At 44.8% G+C, this 16773-nt stretch overlaps 1 protein-coding gene across 1 annotated transcript in view; it reads right to left on the reverse strand.

Moving 5' to 3' along the window:
* Positions 1 to 4333, reverse strand: part of PARD6G (par-6 family cell polarity regulator gamma) — a 106076-nt gene extending 101743 nt beyond the window's left edge. Inside the window, exon 1 of the mRNA XM_073331840.1 lies at positions 4042 to 4333. Coding sequence (XP_073187941.1) covers positions 4042 to 4113 — 72 coding nt within the window. The 5' untranslated portion in view covers positions 4114 to 4333. The remainder of the gene's footprint in view (positions 1 to 4041) is intronic.
* Positions 4334 to 16773: the final 12440 nt, after the last annotated feature.

A 16773-nucleotide genomic window follows, 5' to 3' on the forward strand; every position in this document is an offset into this window, starting at 1 on the left:
AAAATGGTTTCAGGAACTTACACAAAGGCACCTCCCTTCTGCTTACCTTCTCCATTAACAGATTCCACCCTTCCACGATCTGCCACTGGGAACTCCTGGATCCCAAACCAATTACACACTCTAGTTTAAGACACTGTACCTTATGCACCTGACTCGCTCTCTTTGACAAGCCATATCATTAGAAGATAGCTAAGAAAACAGGAGTTCTCATACTCAACTTTCTAGTTCTCAGACATGTTTTGACAAGCTTCATGCTTACAAAATAAAGGTGACTAGATTCTAAATATTTAAAAGGCTGGCACCACACAGCTGCCAGGAACAGTTGCACTGACTAGATGGTATTTAACTTGTCTTTTTTAGCAATAAGAGTCCAGCCAAACTGGAGAGTAGCTAGTAGCTAGCATTTCCAGTCAGGTCAGAGGAATTGTCATACCAGGACAAACCAACCTAGCCTGGTATCCCATCTCCAACAACTGTGGATCATAGATGATTCACTGAAAGATAGAAAAGTCTGCATAAATATAATGTACCTTGCCTGGTGTGCAATATTATATGTTGGGAAACAGTTTCTTCTTGACCCTGGCTGATCAACCCCTGAAGTATCAGAATTAGCTACCCCCTTCTAATATACCTAAGAGCTCTGTAAAGTATTTAAGAGAAACTTGTTTCAACAGTTTCAGAGTAGCAGCCGTGTTAGTCTGTATTCGCAAAAAGAAAAGGAGGACATGTGGTACCTTAGAGACTAACAAATTTATTTGAGCATAAGCTATCATGAGCTACAGCTCACTTCATCGTGAGCTGTAGCTCACAAAAGCTTATGCTCAAATAAACTGGTTAGTCTCTAAGGTGCCACAAGTACTCCTTTTCTTTTTGTTTCAACAGTGATCTCCCTACATAAACTAATCACAAGAACTTGCTACATAATTAACACTCAGTTTTACTACAAACAATGGATAACAGTTAGGCTAATGCAACATTAAGGCTGAAAATTTAAACACACAAAAGTTAGGAAATTCAAGAATTAAGGTATCCATCATAACATTAACCCAGATGCACTGCATGTGTAGTATTTTGGACCACTGATGGATGTGTATATATATTGGGGGGGGTGGGTTTTTTTTCAAGTTTGTGTAACATTTAAAGAGTCTACCTTAAGAATGAAGTAATGTGGTTTTCTGCATTTCATTTCCTTGGCTTAAAAATAACCTCTTGACATCAGTAGTGAGACACCCCACACACACACACCTTACCCCAAAGCCTTTAAAGCCCTTCCAGAAAACCCCTCCTCCCCACAAATATTCTCACTATATCTACCCCCCCTCCAGAAATCTACAATCATTAAATCACACATGCAAGTGTTAGGTGGGCTGATGGGATACATCTGGAGGGTTTCTGCAGCTGAGAAAGAAGCTGTCAGGTGCTTACTAGTAGTGAGATTTAAAAAAACAAAAAACAAAAAACCAACCACCAAAGGAAACAAACATAGAAAACTAGCTTACTGCATACTAAAATGGAGAATGGGAGTATTAACTTGGCCAATCTGCAGATGTTAGACATGTGTTTAACAGCAGAAGGCTGAAAATGTGGGTCAAGTGCACTGTATGTAGGACTTGGTAAGCAAGCATTCATCTAACTGGGTCTGGAGGGTTTCTTGGGGGTACGCAGAGCACTTCTGAATGCATTATGCTTTCACAGCAAGCACACCTGGAAATAGGCTGCGGGGGGGGGGGGGGGTAAGGAGATAGACAAAAAAGTTTTTCAAGCCTGATGACACCTTTCCACTCCCACCATACAGGTTGGAGGGTAGAAAATAAAGGGTTCTAAACCTGCATTTGAGAGGACACCTCCAATCATAAATACCCCAGAAATTAAGACAGCTTCTCAGCTCAACCCATTACACATTTTGTACTTTCTCAAGGGCAGAGGTATGTGCTGTCTGAATTGAATCAAACTGTCCCATTAACAACTGTGGTAGATGGAGACCAGGACACATAACCAGGTTTATCATCATCTTAACCTATTTACATGGTTTTTCAGTGAATCTGGAATGCTGCATGAAGTTTTACAAGGCACTCATTTTATTCCTTGTATTTTTTTTTTCAGACTTGCATTGTGACTAGTCACTGAGGACGAGTCACATGGTATGAACTTTTAAAATCAGACAGCTAGAGCTTTAAAAAATAAATATTGAACAAGTACAAAACATTTTTCCACTCAAAAGGGCCTGGCTGGATTTTGATCAAGTTTTGAACAGAAACAAATTCACCTCTTCTTGCTGAGACTAAATGGTAGGCATTTCAACCCAAAAGGATTGTTTGAGAAAGTTACCGACACTTGAAAACAGGATTTTAAAAGCTGGATATTCAACTCAAGCTTTGACATGGCTGCTTTGCAACATTCTAATTTTGTATGCTATGGTCTAATTGACAATTCATTCTCTAACAATAATATTTAGCATTTATAGAATCCATAGATCTCAAAGTGATTTATAATGGTGTACACATATTATCCCCATTTTACAGATGGTGAAATTGAGGTACAGATTGCGACTTATCCAAAGTCACATAGCATGTCAGTGGGAGAGCTGGGAATAGAAGCCCGTTTTCTTACTCTCAGTACTGTGGCCCTGTTTGCTAGTCTAAAGGTTCTGAGCTACCACTAGGCGTTCAATGGAAGTGTATTTGGCATCATGCACAAGACAGAAACTTATTAAATTATTTCAATGGAATTTTTTATTTTATTTATTTGGCTGTTACAGTAATTTACTACTATTAGTTGGGAACCGGAAGCATTTGGAATTCCGCCTCAGTTCTCTCAAGCGTATACTTAAGATGTATGTAATTTATGTCTCATTACAAACACATGCCCTATCACTAGTCAGGCTTGGTCCTAAAGCAAGACAGTCAGGCTTGCTCAAGTTCAATATTCCCTAGGGGACTCTTCAGAAAGCCATCAAGCTAACACAGGTACACACACAAAGTGCAACAGATCAGGATGCACTTAGCCAGGGTCTCATCTTTGTGAAAGAAGGATCACCAGACAAAGTACTTTTTTAGCAGAATCCTTAGGAGCTGAGCCTTCCCCCCAACAAAGAGAAAAAAATTCACTAGATAATCAGATGATTACAAAAACCCAAACAAGTTTAAACAGGATCACAGAGTTGAAGACGTGCATCAAACATTACAGCACTGACTCAGGCTGAGATCTGTAAAGGAGACCAAAAGCGTATTAGCCGTTCCGAAGCTAAAGGGGGAGGTAGGACTGAATTCAGATTTAATTCATATGGGGGGTGGGGCAGAGAAAGACGGGGAGGGGTTTTCCTCTTTTCACAGCTACATTTACCAACTTCCGAACAGGTCTATAAAGCGAGACAATGGATCGTTTTTTCCTAAAACAAACGAACCACAACCTTCCAAACGTTGTGCTCTTTCTTGATTCAAACCGAAGCAACGAAAGATCACGTTTAAACCAAGTGGGTTTTCAAACTGCAGCACCACCCCCACGTCCCTTCGGGATTAAGCCGAGACTGATTGAACTAACGGGCTTTTCACCCTGTTAAAAACCTCGGCTTTTGTATAAACAGCCCATCGCAGCTGGGGGAGGGGGGTGCAGTTACTGACTCACAGCGAGCCAGAAATGTGCAACCCAAAATAAAGAGTTTACAGTGGCCGCAAACTTGCCTGGCGAAGTCCTCCTCATGGCAAGTGCCCTAGATCTCCAGACAAGCTGCTGTGTGAGCCCCCTTGCTCACTGTGGGCACAGGGATTGGGGGGGGGGGATGTGAATTTCCCTACATTTCCAGCTCAATCCAGACGGAAAAAAAATACGAGAGCTAGAGAGTCTGAGCCATGTGATCGCAGCTACATACCGAACGCAGCTCAGCCTTTCAAAGAGTTGCTACCTATCCTTTGCTGCAACTTAGAAAATATGCTCAATTGCAAAGAGGGGGAAGGGGGGGTATCCATTCATTTGCAAAATAATCCGGCGGGGGAGGAAAGCACCAGGCTGCTTCCAGATTGTGTCCTGCCGCAGTCTCCTTACCTTACTCTTCACTTCCACCGCGCTGCAATCGAAATACCGCAGAGTCTGAGATTTATTAAAACTCCGATTCATCTTCTCGGTCCCCAGTTTATCCCCCCCTTCCTCCTCCTCTTCGCCCTCGCTCAACAAGGGCTGCAGGATCCGCTGCCTCCGACTGTGGGAAAGTTTCCCCCGGGCTGCGTGTTGTCGCCGCTGCTCCGACCCTGGAATGTATCTTTCTTTGGAACGTTCAGGCGCCGGAGGTTCTTTTACTTTGTCCCAACGCTCGAATCAGAGCGCCCGCCCAGCTCGCTCTCCGGGCTTCTGTTTGTAACAATCGCTCCTCCAGCAGGGCTCGCAACGCCTCCGTGACTCAATGAGAGGAGGCGGGACGTACTAGACCCCGCCTCTGGCCGAACCTTCCTCCGTCCCTCCTCGCCGCTTTCATTTCCAGGAGAGAAAAGCTCCTCCCGCTCCGGAGGGTGTGCTTTCTGGGCTGTGATTTGCTACTGAAATCCCTAGTTAGTTAGAGGAAGTCGCACAAAAGAGTGGGAGCTGCGGACAGAAGTAATTACGGAGTCCGCGTATTAGAGAAGGATACAAACCAAAACGCGGATGGCCAGATATTGCCTCCTCTTCTCCCTCTCCCACAAATTTGGAGAAATATGGATACAAATCTGATCGCTGTGGTGCAAACCCATATCTGTGTAATGTATTTACAAATGATAAGGCAAACTACTAACAGGTACAATTGCCATGAAAGTTTAGCAGCCCCGGTACAATATCTAGTTACCAGCCCGAGACTATAATAACTATCATCAATAATATTGCCAGTCCTAAGGTTTTGATCCTGCAAACATTTATGCATGTGCTTAATATTACTACCATGAATATTTCAACTGATTTCGATTGAAATTCAATATAACTACTCACAATAGTAAAGTTAAGCACTTGTGTAAAGTGTTTGCAGGGTTGGGGCACAAGTGCTCAAAAATTATGACTGGGATTTTTTTTAAATTACCTTCTAGTTTTGGAGCCTGTAGGGTTCATGTTTTCAAGCTTTTCTTTGCAACCATGAGGCTTAAAAATGTACTTGATTTTAAAATGAAAGTTGATAGTCTTATCACATAACTCAAAAAGAAAAGGAGTACTTGTGGCACCTTAGAGACTAAGAAATATATTTGAGCCTAAGCTTTCGTGAGCTACAGCTCACTTCATCGGATGCATTCAGTGGAATGTACCTCACAAAAGCTTAGGCTCAAATAAATTTGTTAGGCTCTAAGGTGCCACAAGAACTCCTTTTCTTTTTGCGGATACAGACTAACATGGCTGCTACTCTGAAACCTGTCACATAACTCAAGGAACTGGCCCGTTAAAGAAAACACCAAATATGAAAATTGTGATAAAAATCACAAGATTTGGCAACACTTTAAAAATAATAGGAAAGTAATGATAATTTTCCTTAATATTAAAAATCACTCCAGGCAGTAGAGTCAGTAGAATTTTCTTAGTTTAAATATTTTTCTATCCCATTGCATGAAAAACCCACAGAAAAAAGATAAACTGACTGATTTTACAGGGGAAATCGTTAAAAAGACCATACACAAAATGCTGGCAACTCTGTAAAGTAAACAAACTTGAAAAGAAAGCAATTTCTTTTCTCTCTCTCTCTCTCTCTCATAGTATTTTAGGCCTGAGTCATGTAAAGATTTGTGCACATGTTTAACTTTACACACTATGTGAGCATTCCCAGTGTCTTCAATTGAACTACGCACAGTGCATAAAGTTAAGCACACTTGTACATCTTGACAGGACTTTTGCACCCTTGTAGAGTCATAGGGTATGTCTACACAGCAAGTAGCAGCCCACGGCAGTGTCAATCTCAGAGTCCAGGTCAACAGACTTGGTCTTGAGGGGTTCATGCACCCCCATCTTAGGCTTCAGAGCCAGAGCTCCAGTCCAAGCCTGAATGCTTTTGCAGGGTGTGTGAACATATCCATTGAAATATAAGGCCCTGATCCTACAAGGTGTTCTGTGGATGTGCAGGGGTGGACCACAAGGAACTCTTTGCAGGTTCAGAGCTAGTGTTTACAAAGTGCATTGGGATCTTTTGAGGTAAAACATTTCTATATAAATGTAAGATTATGATGATTATCATGATTTAGAGTCTGAGAACAGAAAGTTTAGATGGGAAAATTTCCCTCACTTCCTCCTGCAAATCAGTGCTTATTGGTCTTTCTCCCTCTCTTGTCACCAGTTATTGCTAATTATCATAATTATGTGTATTACAATAGCACCCAGGAACCCGCAGTCATGGACCAGGACCCAGTGATGAGCTGGAGCCGGTTCACAATGGTTTGCTAGAACCGGTTGTTAAATTTAGAAGCCCTTTTAGAACCGGTTGCTCCGCAAGGGACAACCGGTTCTAAAAGGGCTTCTAAATTTAACTGGCCAAAACTGGCGCCTTAGGCGGCGACTCCACGGGTGCTCCAGCCCTGGAGCATCCAAGGGGAAAATTTGGTGGGTGCAGAGCACCCACCAGCAGCTCCCACCCCACCCGTAGCCCCAGCTCACCTCCGCTCCTCCTCCACCTCCGCCCCTGAATGCGCCGCCCTGCGCTGCTTCTCCGCTGTTCATGCAGGAAGCTGGGGCGGGCTGAGAAGCAGTGGCGGCTTTGCACTCAGGCCCAGGGAGGCAGAAGTGAGCTGGGCCCAGGGGTCAAGAGGAGGGCCGTCTGCGCCGCAGCAGGTAACCTGGGGGGGGGTGGCAGCGCAGGGGAACCGCTCCCCGCCCCAGCTCGCCTCCGCAACCCTCGGCCTGAGTGGGCAGCAGCTGCCTGCTTCTCAGCCCTCCCAGGCTTCCCACTGAACAGCTGATTCGCGGAAAGCTGGCCGGGGGGGGGCGGGTGCGGAGAAGCAGAGCGGGGAGGCGCATTCAGGGGAGGAGGCGGAGGTGAGGTGAGCTGGGACTGGGGGTGGGGTGGGGCGAGGAGCTGCCGGTGGGTGCTCTGCACCCACCAAATTTTCCCTGTGGGTGCTCCAGCCTAAGGCACCACTTTTGATGTGATCAGTGGTGGGAGCAGCCGCTCCCCCTGCTCCCCCCCTAGCTACGATCCCCCACCCCTAGGAGCCAGAGGGACCTGCCAGATGCTTCCTGGGAGCTCCCCACCTCACCCCCGGCAGGTCCCTCTGGCTCTTAGGGGTGGGGTGGGCACCCACTGCAGTGGCCCACGAGACCCTCCTGCCCGGTTCTGGGGGCATTCAGGGGACGGGGGGGGATGGGTCAGGGGTCCTGGGGGGGCATCAAGGAACGTGGGGGGTTGGATGGGGCAGGAGTCCCGGGGGGCAGAGGTGGGCAACGACCCACTCGTGGGGTGAGGAGGGAACCAGTTGTTAAGATTTTGGCAGCTCATCACTGCCAGGACCCCATTGTGTGAGGCACTGCACAAATGTAGGTCAAAGGACAGTCCCTTCCCCAACAAATTTACAGTCTAAGAAATCGCTTAGAACTTGTTCATTCAATCTACATTGATGGAAACATAAAATCGGTAAGAATGGAATGTCTCTTTTTACTCAAAAAGTGTTATGCAATAGACAGCATTTTGAAGATCCAGGATGGTGTTTCTCCTCCAAAGTCCTACCAAAAAATGTCAATATGAGGAAAGGCACCTGAGGGTAAAAAAAAACATATTCTGAAAATTACTAACTGTGGACCTGATTCTTCACTGTCTTGCACCATTACAGTTATTTACACCTGTGTAAAGTGAGTGTAATAAATCACCAGATCTGAACATTTTACACCTATTTTGCATTTACTTTACACAGGTATAAGTGACTTTCTAAAGAGTCTGATTTTCTACTGCCTTGCCCTGTGTCTTTCTTCCAGAATTTTAGGGGCAAGAAGGGAATGAGACAACACAGATTAATGAAATTAATTGAAATTAATGAAACAAGAGCCTTCATTCATTTTTACTGGAAAAATGCATGAAACTAACATTTACTAAATGTATTGGTGTTTTACTGTATTGGAAGTGCAAGTTTAACTGTAACAAATAAACCAATGGTGGTTTGAAAAAATGAAACCTTTTCATGAACACAAGATTTCCCCCCCCCCCTTTTTTTTTTTCTTTAAAAGAGCTTCACTTTTATACCTTGAATGAGATGGGTCAGTTGCTAAGATTAGGAGCATTTCCATCAATGCCTTGGGTATCTGTAAAATTATTCTGGTCTGTTTCGGCATTCAAAATAGATGTTTAAGGATTCCACAACAATCATACAGCTGGATTCACATTGGGTAGTGGTTTAATATCTGGAGAAAAAGGGGCTCCCCCTCCTTTAATAACTGCTGCCTACCACCTTGACTATATAAAGTCATATCTGTCAGCTAATAGCCAGACACATTAGAACGCATTTAATCAATTATCAGTGTCTAGTCTAGTCAGGCAGCTCATGGGGGATGAAATCCTGACTTTATTGAAGTCAAGGGGAGGTTTCCCATAGATTTCAGTGGAGCCATGTTTTCACTTTGGGTGCATCCTGCACATACATAAGATGAGGCTCAAAACTAGTCCATTGTATTCCCAAGGCTGCAACATTACCATGTAGGCCACAAAAAGGAAACTCCTGATCAAGGCAGTAGGAACTGGGCTATCAGTCTCAGTTGAAAGTAGTTCTCTACATCTTACATGTAAGGTGAGAAAGCATACAGCCAGGACAAATCTGAGAGGGAGTTATTTGTGGCCTGATGATAGCACTACTTCTCAATTGCGTAGAGCTCTCTGCACCGGGGCTACAGCACCACAGTGCCAGTGTAGAGACCCTGGTCGATTACAGCACTGCGACTGGCCTCCGGGAGGTGTCCCCCAATGCCTGTTCTCACCTCTCTGGTCATTGGTTAGAAACTCTACTGCCCTGCCCTCAGGTGACCAACTGTCATCCCCACCCCGTAAATTCCTTGGGAATTTTGAAAGTCCCCTTCCTGTTTGCTCGGTGATGGTGATCTTTCCAGGTGGCCATGCCTGCTCCACGCACCAGGTGATCCCCCGCTTGGAGCAATGCCGAGCTGCTGGACCTCATCGGCATTTGGGGTAGAGGAGGCTGTCCAGTCCCAGCTGCGCTCCAGCCGTAGGAATTATGATACCTACAGACAGATTTCACGATGCATGACAGAAAGGGGCCATGACTGGGACACACTGCAGTGCAGGGTCAAAGTGAAGGAGCTGCAGAATGCCTACCACAAGGCGCGGGAAGCACCCATGAGCTGCCGGTTCTGCAAAGAGCTGGACGCGATACTCAGCAGCGACCCCATCTCCACTGCAAAGTCCCCTGTGGATACTTCGGTGGTTTGCGTGCTAGTCGAGAGTGGACCGAGTCAGGAGGAGGAAATCTTGGATGAGGATGTGGAGGGGGAGGGGGACTCAGAGGCAGAGGATGACTTGGAGGTCAGAGATGCATGCAGCCAGGAGCCCTTCTCTACCCTGGAGGGGGCTAGCCAGTCACAGCTGTCGGAGGTTGGCAAACTGGAGAGGAGGCCCCTGGTAAGTAGCTTTGATTTTGGGAATCGCTGAAGTGAGTTGTTGGGGGCAGGAGGGTTGCAGAAAGCAGGCTTCTGTCTGTGTGACGCAGGTACCACCACATGCCTAGTCTGAGCGGTGGAACAGGCTGTCGATTGACTCCCTCACATTACGGGGATCTGCCTCAGAGATCTTCAAGAAACTCTCATGGAGTTACTGGACAATCCGCTGCCACAGGTTCTTTGGCAGAGTTGCTTTGTTTCTTGCCCCTTTAAGGGTAACTTTCCTGTGCCACTCTGCTGTCACTTGGGGAGTGGGGAGGACCACTGCTGCACACAGGCGAGCCGCATAAGGGCCAGGGCCGAAGTCACTGTCTCGGAGAAGACCCTCCCTTGATTCCCTGCTCACCCTCAGCAGAGAGATAGCTTCCATAATGAATACAGCCTGTGGAAAATGTAGGGACAGGAATGATTATAAGGCCCCTTCTACAGTGCTGGCTCTCCCCAAGAGCCACATCCCCAGTGTACAGTATGGTTCTGGAACACTGATTTCCCCTGTCCCTGTGGTTACTCACCATTTTGGGGGTCTTGTGGCTCATGTGTGCTTGCCTGGGGTCAGCCAGTTAGTGACAGGTATGTGAATAGTGGCTATGTTTTAAATCAGTGGTCTGTGTGTTGCAAACACACATTTTGTAAAATGAGGCATTTTGGCTTCACAGATATGACCCTAGGAGCCCAGCCTCTCTCTTTGTTATCGCCAGCTGAATGGCTGCACAGAATTAGAAAGTGGCCACGAAGAACTAAAGAGGACTTTCTGCATGAGGTCATGATGCACTGCGCAGCCAAAAAACAAGACTTGAAGGAGTGGTGGGACAGCGAGAAGAGGGACCGAAAGGAGAACACGGCACACCAGAACAAAGCCATGGAGTGGCTCTTAGATGTTATGGAGTGCCAAGCGGACACGCTCCAGGTGATACTAGCTCTTCAAACCAAGCAGCTCTGCGCCCGCCCTCTCCTGCAGCCGAAGTTGCAAAACTCTTTCCCATGTGCCCCCCAGACACCGCCAACACACTCCTATTAACCTCCTGGCTCCAGTCTGTACCTGCTGCATTCCACTCCTGCCCCGTCACAGTCCTGCCCTGAGAACTCCCAGTACCCACTGCACTCAATACCCATCCCTCTGCAGTTTAGCCCTGCTGAAGTACAGTACCCGCCACTGCACTGTACTCAAAGGAGAAGGTTGGATAGGATACCTGGACATACACAAATCTTTAACCACCTCCTCCTGGGACCCTCCCTTCCCCCATCCCCCTCAGTGCTGATGTGTTTTTTTGTTTGTCTCTCTCCTCTCGTTATTGTTTTTTAATAAAAGAATTGTGTTGGTTTGAAAGCAATCAGAGGCCTGCAAAGCAATGGTCAATTCTTTTACACCTTCATAGTGCATCGTCTGCACCAATCACAATCACCTCCTAACATTACAAGCACTGCACTCCTGAGCATAGCAACAAATATTAGTGGCTTTCAGTTTCAAATTGCTACCTCAAGGCATCTCTTATCCTTATGGCCCTGTGCTGAGCCCCTCTAATAGCCCTGGTCTCTGGCTGTTCAAATTCAGCCTCCCGGCGCTGAGCCTCAGCGGTCCAGCCCTGAGTGAAGCTTTCACCCTTCCCTTCACAAATATTATGGAGCATACAGCACTCGGCTATAAGCATAGGAATATTGTCATTGGCCAGGTCCAGCCTCCCATATAAGCAGTGCCAGTGGGTACTCAACAGTCACACTCTGCACTTGCTCAGCCTGTTGTTGAACCGCTCCTTGCTGCTGTCAACTTGCTCCATGTATGGCTTCATGAGCCATGACATTAAGGGGTAGGCGGGGTCTCCCAGGATCACAATGGGCATTTTGACTTCCCCTACAGTGATCTTCTGGTCCAGGATGAAAGTCCCTGCTTGCAGCTTCCTGAACAGGCCAGTGTTCCTAAAGATGCGTGTGTCATGCACATTTCTGGACCTGCCTGTGTTAATGTCCATGAAATGCCCATGGTGATCCACAAGCACCTGGAGAACCATAGAGAAATACCCCTTCCATTTTATGTACTCGGTGGCTAGGTGGTCTGGTGCTAGAATTGGAATATGCATGCCATCTATTGCCTCTCCGCAGTTAGGGAAGCCTATTTGTGCAGTCATCCATAATGTCATGCACGTTGCCCAGTGTCACGGTCTCTTGGAGTAGGATGCAATTAATGGCCCTGCACACTTCCGTCAACACGCATCCAATGGTCAACTTTCCCACTCTGAACTGGTTAGCGACCGATCGGTAGGAGTCTGGGGTAGCCAGCTTCTACAGTGCTATCGCCACATGCTTCTCCAATGGCAGGGCAGCTCTCATTCTCATGTCCTTGCGCCGCAGGGCTGGGCAGGCAAGCTCATCACACAGTCCCATGAATGTGGCTTTTCTTATCTGAAAGTTCTGCAGCCACTGCTCGTCATCCCAGACGTGCATGACGATGTGATCCCACCACACAGTGCTTGTTTCCTGAGCCCAAAAGTGACGTTCCACTGTGGTCAGCACCTCTGTGAATGCCACAAGCAATCACATGTCGTAGCTACTATGTGTGGCGAGATCAATGTCACACTCCTCTTGCCTTTGTAGTTTAAGGAATAACTCCACTGCCCCTCGTGACGTGCTAGCGAGAGTGAGCAGCATATTGGTCAACAGTTCGGGATCCATTCCTGCAGCCCGAAGAGGCAGGGTGCGCAGTACACAAACCATTGAAAGATGGCACCAAATGCGGACGGAAGCACAGGGATTGCTGGGATGCGAAGCAATGCATCACAGGGCATTGGGACAGAGCCCAGGATGCCCCATGACCCCCTCCGCCTTCCCACAACTCTTAGCGGCAGAAGAGGAAGAGGTGCTCTGTGGGATAGCTGCCCAGAGTGCACCGCTCCAAATACCGCTGCAAGTGCCGGAAGTGTGAACACGCTATTGCGCAGGCAATATCAACACACAGCAGCAGTTTCCCTTCAGCGCTCACTGAGCGGCGCTGTGACTGCTGACGCTGTGTTGAAACCAGCATAGCTACATGGATTCTCAAGCAGTCAAGATGCTATGGAAGCTATTGAGCAAGAGAAAGCGATGAGAGGCAGAAGAGCATAATCACTTGCCCTCAGTTATCTAGGGATTTGCCATTATCTGGCTATCTCCTCATCAAGGAAAAACAAACACGCACATAATTAAAAGACAAGAGTGTGAAAATATTACTATGGTTTTAGTTCAAAGTAATAGAAACTGTCTAAGAAAGTCAGATATGTACATAGAACTCATTAGTTAGTAAATTACTTTCTGAGTCTAGTTTTACCTCTATTGAGTCCACTTTTTATGAGCTACTTAAAATATATGTTTTCTTTTAAGTTCAATTACACTTTAGGTATCTTCTGTCTCCAGAACATGGCTGAGACACATGCATAGGGCACCCTGCGTATTATCTATACTGCATTGTTGTGTAGGTGGAAGACTTCAGACTCTAGTCAGTGCTTTCATGAGCAGTAGATTCATGCCCACGTACAAAAGCCAGCCAACCAAACGTATCCTGAATTCCTCATGCACCAAGAGTCACAGTTATCACCAGCAGATTGCCTCTCCAACCTACTAACATATTTCATCCACAGGAATGTCTTTGAGTAAACACTGTTAATTCACATAATCATCTCTTTAGTTGTTTCCTTGGGCTTCTGGTTATTTGCCAAGCATTCCAAATTCCTTTAATTTCTTATACATATCTCAGTAATCTTTATCTGTCTTTTTGATCCTTAACTATTTTCCCTACTTCTCCTTCAAATGTATAGTTCACATCAACCTTTCTTTCCTTATATTTAAGTTACCTTTGCTTTAACTCCTCTATCTCTACCCTCTTTCCCCATATATGCTTCCTATGCTGTAGCCAGGAAGGGGGTGGGTATATCAACCTTAAACCACACAAGGATTCCCCTATGCTCTGGGATTCTAGCTGACTGCTTTCCCCCACCAGACAAGCACAAATCAACCTTACCAGGGAGAAAGATCTTGCCCATAAACCTGGCATGGAAGCAGCACTGTGATACAAAAAGGCAGTATGTTTGGGAAGAAAATGTTCAGATACTTCTCTTTTCCTTCTGTCTCTAAAGCATTTATTTATCAAACCATTAAAAGGTGTTACATTCTCTACCTTGCCTATACTATCTCATTGTGATTCTTCTTGGCCAAGCAAGGGGGTTTATTCCCCCCTTGATGAATGTCTTGTTAATATTAATGACAGTTACCTGGCATGCTTTGAAAGGTGAAAATATCCCATAGACTTTCATCCACTGCATATCAGATTTATTTTCTCCCATTTTGAATGTTAAAATGTTACAAACTATAATTCAGCAAATTCTGTGGGAGCTGCTATATTGATAGACCATCTTCAGTTTCTGTAGGTTGAAAGCAAAATTAAATAACACACAAAGCAGTGAAAACTTGTAATATTTGGTGTGTGTGTCTGCACTTGGGCATGCATATTGAATGGTGTGCCTGCTGGAATTATTATGGTCTCACCTTAGTCAACTGCAGAGGGGAATTCCAGGGAGACTAGACAGAATAATGTCATCAATCAATGGGAGTTTCAGACACACAAAGAAAGGAGACTAGACCCTACAAGGTATTTCTGCTGTCTGTTCCCTGCTGGTGAAATGTCATCACCAGCTTCTAGAGAGCCAATCTCTTCCCCTCCTTTTAGAGCTTTTATATTCTTGGCAGAGTTTTGTCTTAACATAATAAGGGATGGGGAAACCTGAGGCTTCACCACTGCCAGGAAGATGAAGTTTGAGGAAAACCTCCTTGCCTGTAAAATATCCAAATTACAAAAAAAGAGAGATGAAGGGCCTGATCTGCAGCTGCTATAAATTGCCTTGGAACCACTGAGCTTGCCACAATGTTTACCAGTAAAAAAGGGTTTGAACATGTAATACTACACTTTGCAACATTTCCTTGGAGATAAATGGACTGTTATTGAAGGACTTCGTTTTTTCAGACTCAACTAAACAACACCCCCCCACACAATGACTTTGGCTTTGGAAACTTTAGAAATTTTGGCTCCTACATTTGGTATTGCCCTTCCTTTTCCCCTTTGTGGGTGGAATGGCACTGTGCCATCACATGGAAATTAATCTGAATTCAGTGACATCTCTGCATACAGGATCCATGAAAATCATGATTACTTTACAGCTCTGAATAGATTCTACAGCTTTGTTAATAGTGTAATTTTGTATGCATGAGAACACAAGGAGAAATTATTTAGAGAGAACATGGCAGTAGAGGTATGTCAGTTGCAATACATTTTATGGCTACATTTCTTTCTTTTACACATAAAACTAGTCTGATTAGCATAGGAGAAATTCACAAGTACCCTGTTGCATTTCTACCATGTTATAAAGTGAGTATGTTGCCTTGTATCTCACAAAAGGGGAAGTCTGTGACATTTCTCTCCATATAACTAGATACTGGGCCCAACACACCACTCGTGTAACTGGACGCAAGTACATTGACTTCAGGGGAGGTTCACTTGTTATTTGGCTGGTTATTTATTTACATGCAACAACATGCAAGCAACACAAGAATTAATGTACAGCTGAAACTCCAGGATCCCAGTAGCTAATTTTAGAACATTATCAGATGGAGACTAGATTTGGTCACCAGGATAATTTCCCTCTCTCCAAATTACCCAATTGTTAAATGGGGTACATGATAATGCTTGCATACTTTACAAAGGTGCTGAAGTTTAATTAGGAGGGCTCAGATGGGGAGAAAAAGGCAGTGGTATTCTCCCAAGCTCCACCCACAAAATAAGCTCCACCTATGCGAATCACCAGAATAAGATCACAGTAGATGGTTCAAATATTCAAAATAAGTTTGTGCTACCTCTTGCCTCAGCTGGGCTTTGGGGCTTGAACATACCCATGGTTGGCTCCTTGGCCTTCTCTCCTTCTTGCCTGGGGGGGAAATAAGTACTGTAGTGGCATCTCCCAAACACGAGCCATCTATAGCACCAAAATGAGATGTCACTTACAGTAAATTGTGCAGATCCATGACATTCCCTCTCCCTTCCTACACGAGGGATGAAACAACTATCACTGTTAACATTTAAATTTACTATCATGGAGCATCTGAGTTAACTCCTCACTGAGATGACTAGGGAAGTTCACACCTTTCAGAGCTATTGTTCTAGGCTCTCTGAATTCTCTACATCAGTTATACTTCAGTCACATTTTTGAGGTTTTTCTCCATAGCCATAACAGCTAGAGACTTAAAAGAAAAACCCAACAAGAAAGAAATCTCAGATTCTGAAGAACAAGATAGTAGCTTCAGAGAAGTGCAATATAACATTTGAGCCCATATCAGCTATTTCTGAGCCCTGAGTTAATGTTTGTAAGGCACTTTGAGCGCCTATATACATACAAAGTATTTTAAAATGCAATAATATTATTAACTGCTACATAACTGATTTAAAGATAATCAGAGTTAGTGAGCAGATTCAAGGGACCTGGGAGCTTCTGCCAATCACCCCAGGTTTCTTTTTATATTGAGATAAAAGTTGTACTTTGCTTGTTTCTCTACACAATACTCCTAGTTTTACAGTAACAGTACATAACCATACATTGACTAGCTGGAAATTCAATTTCTTTGTGATCTAATCAATCCAATATTATCAGATGCACAAAAAATTGACATCTTTATCTTCTCATGAACCTCTTCTAAGTGGAGCTGTGGTTTCTGTTAGTCTTGGTCATCAAAATACAGACCGATAATAGCAGTGTATCACTTTTTTCCAGATGTTACTAAATTATTAAATGTGCATACTCTAACCAGATTTCTACTGGTTAGTGAAATGCAAAGAGTAATACTAATTTATTAATACATTGGGAATTATTAGGAAACATGCTTAAATGCATCTCTCTCTCTCTCTCTCTCTCTCTCTCTCTCTCTTTTTTTGGTACAACCACTTACATAAATTATTTATTGAACCAATATGAGGTGCTATATTATATAACTTGTCTATAGCATCTCACTGTGATTCTTCTCGCTCTTACAAAGGGATTTATTCTTCCCTTTTGATGCATGTTTCATTAATATCAGTGACAGCTATAATTTTTGTGATCACATGTGGGTGGAGCTTGGGTCATGAGCCCAGCTTGGGAGAGTACCACTTCTTCCAGTCTGACCACC

Source organism: Lepidochelys kempii, chromosome 2, assembly GCF_965140265.1.
Source record: "Lepidochelys kempii isolate rLepKem1 chromosome 2, rLepKem1.hap2, whole genome shotgun sequence".
In the NCBI taxonomy this organism is placed as follows: domain Eukaryota; kingdom Metazoa; phylum Chordata; order Testudines; family Cheloniidae; genus Lepidochelys; species Lepidochelys kempii.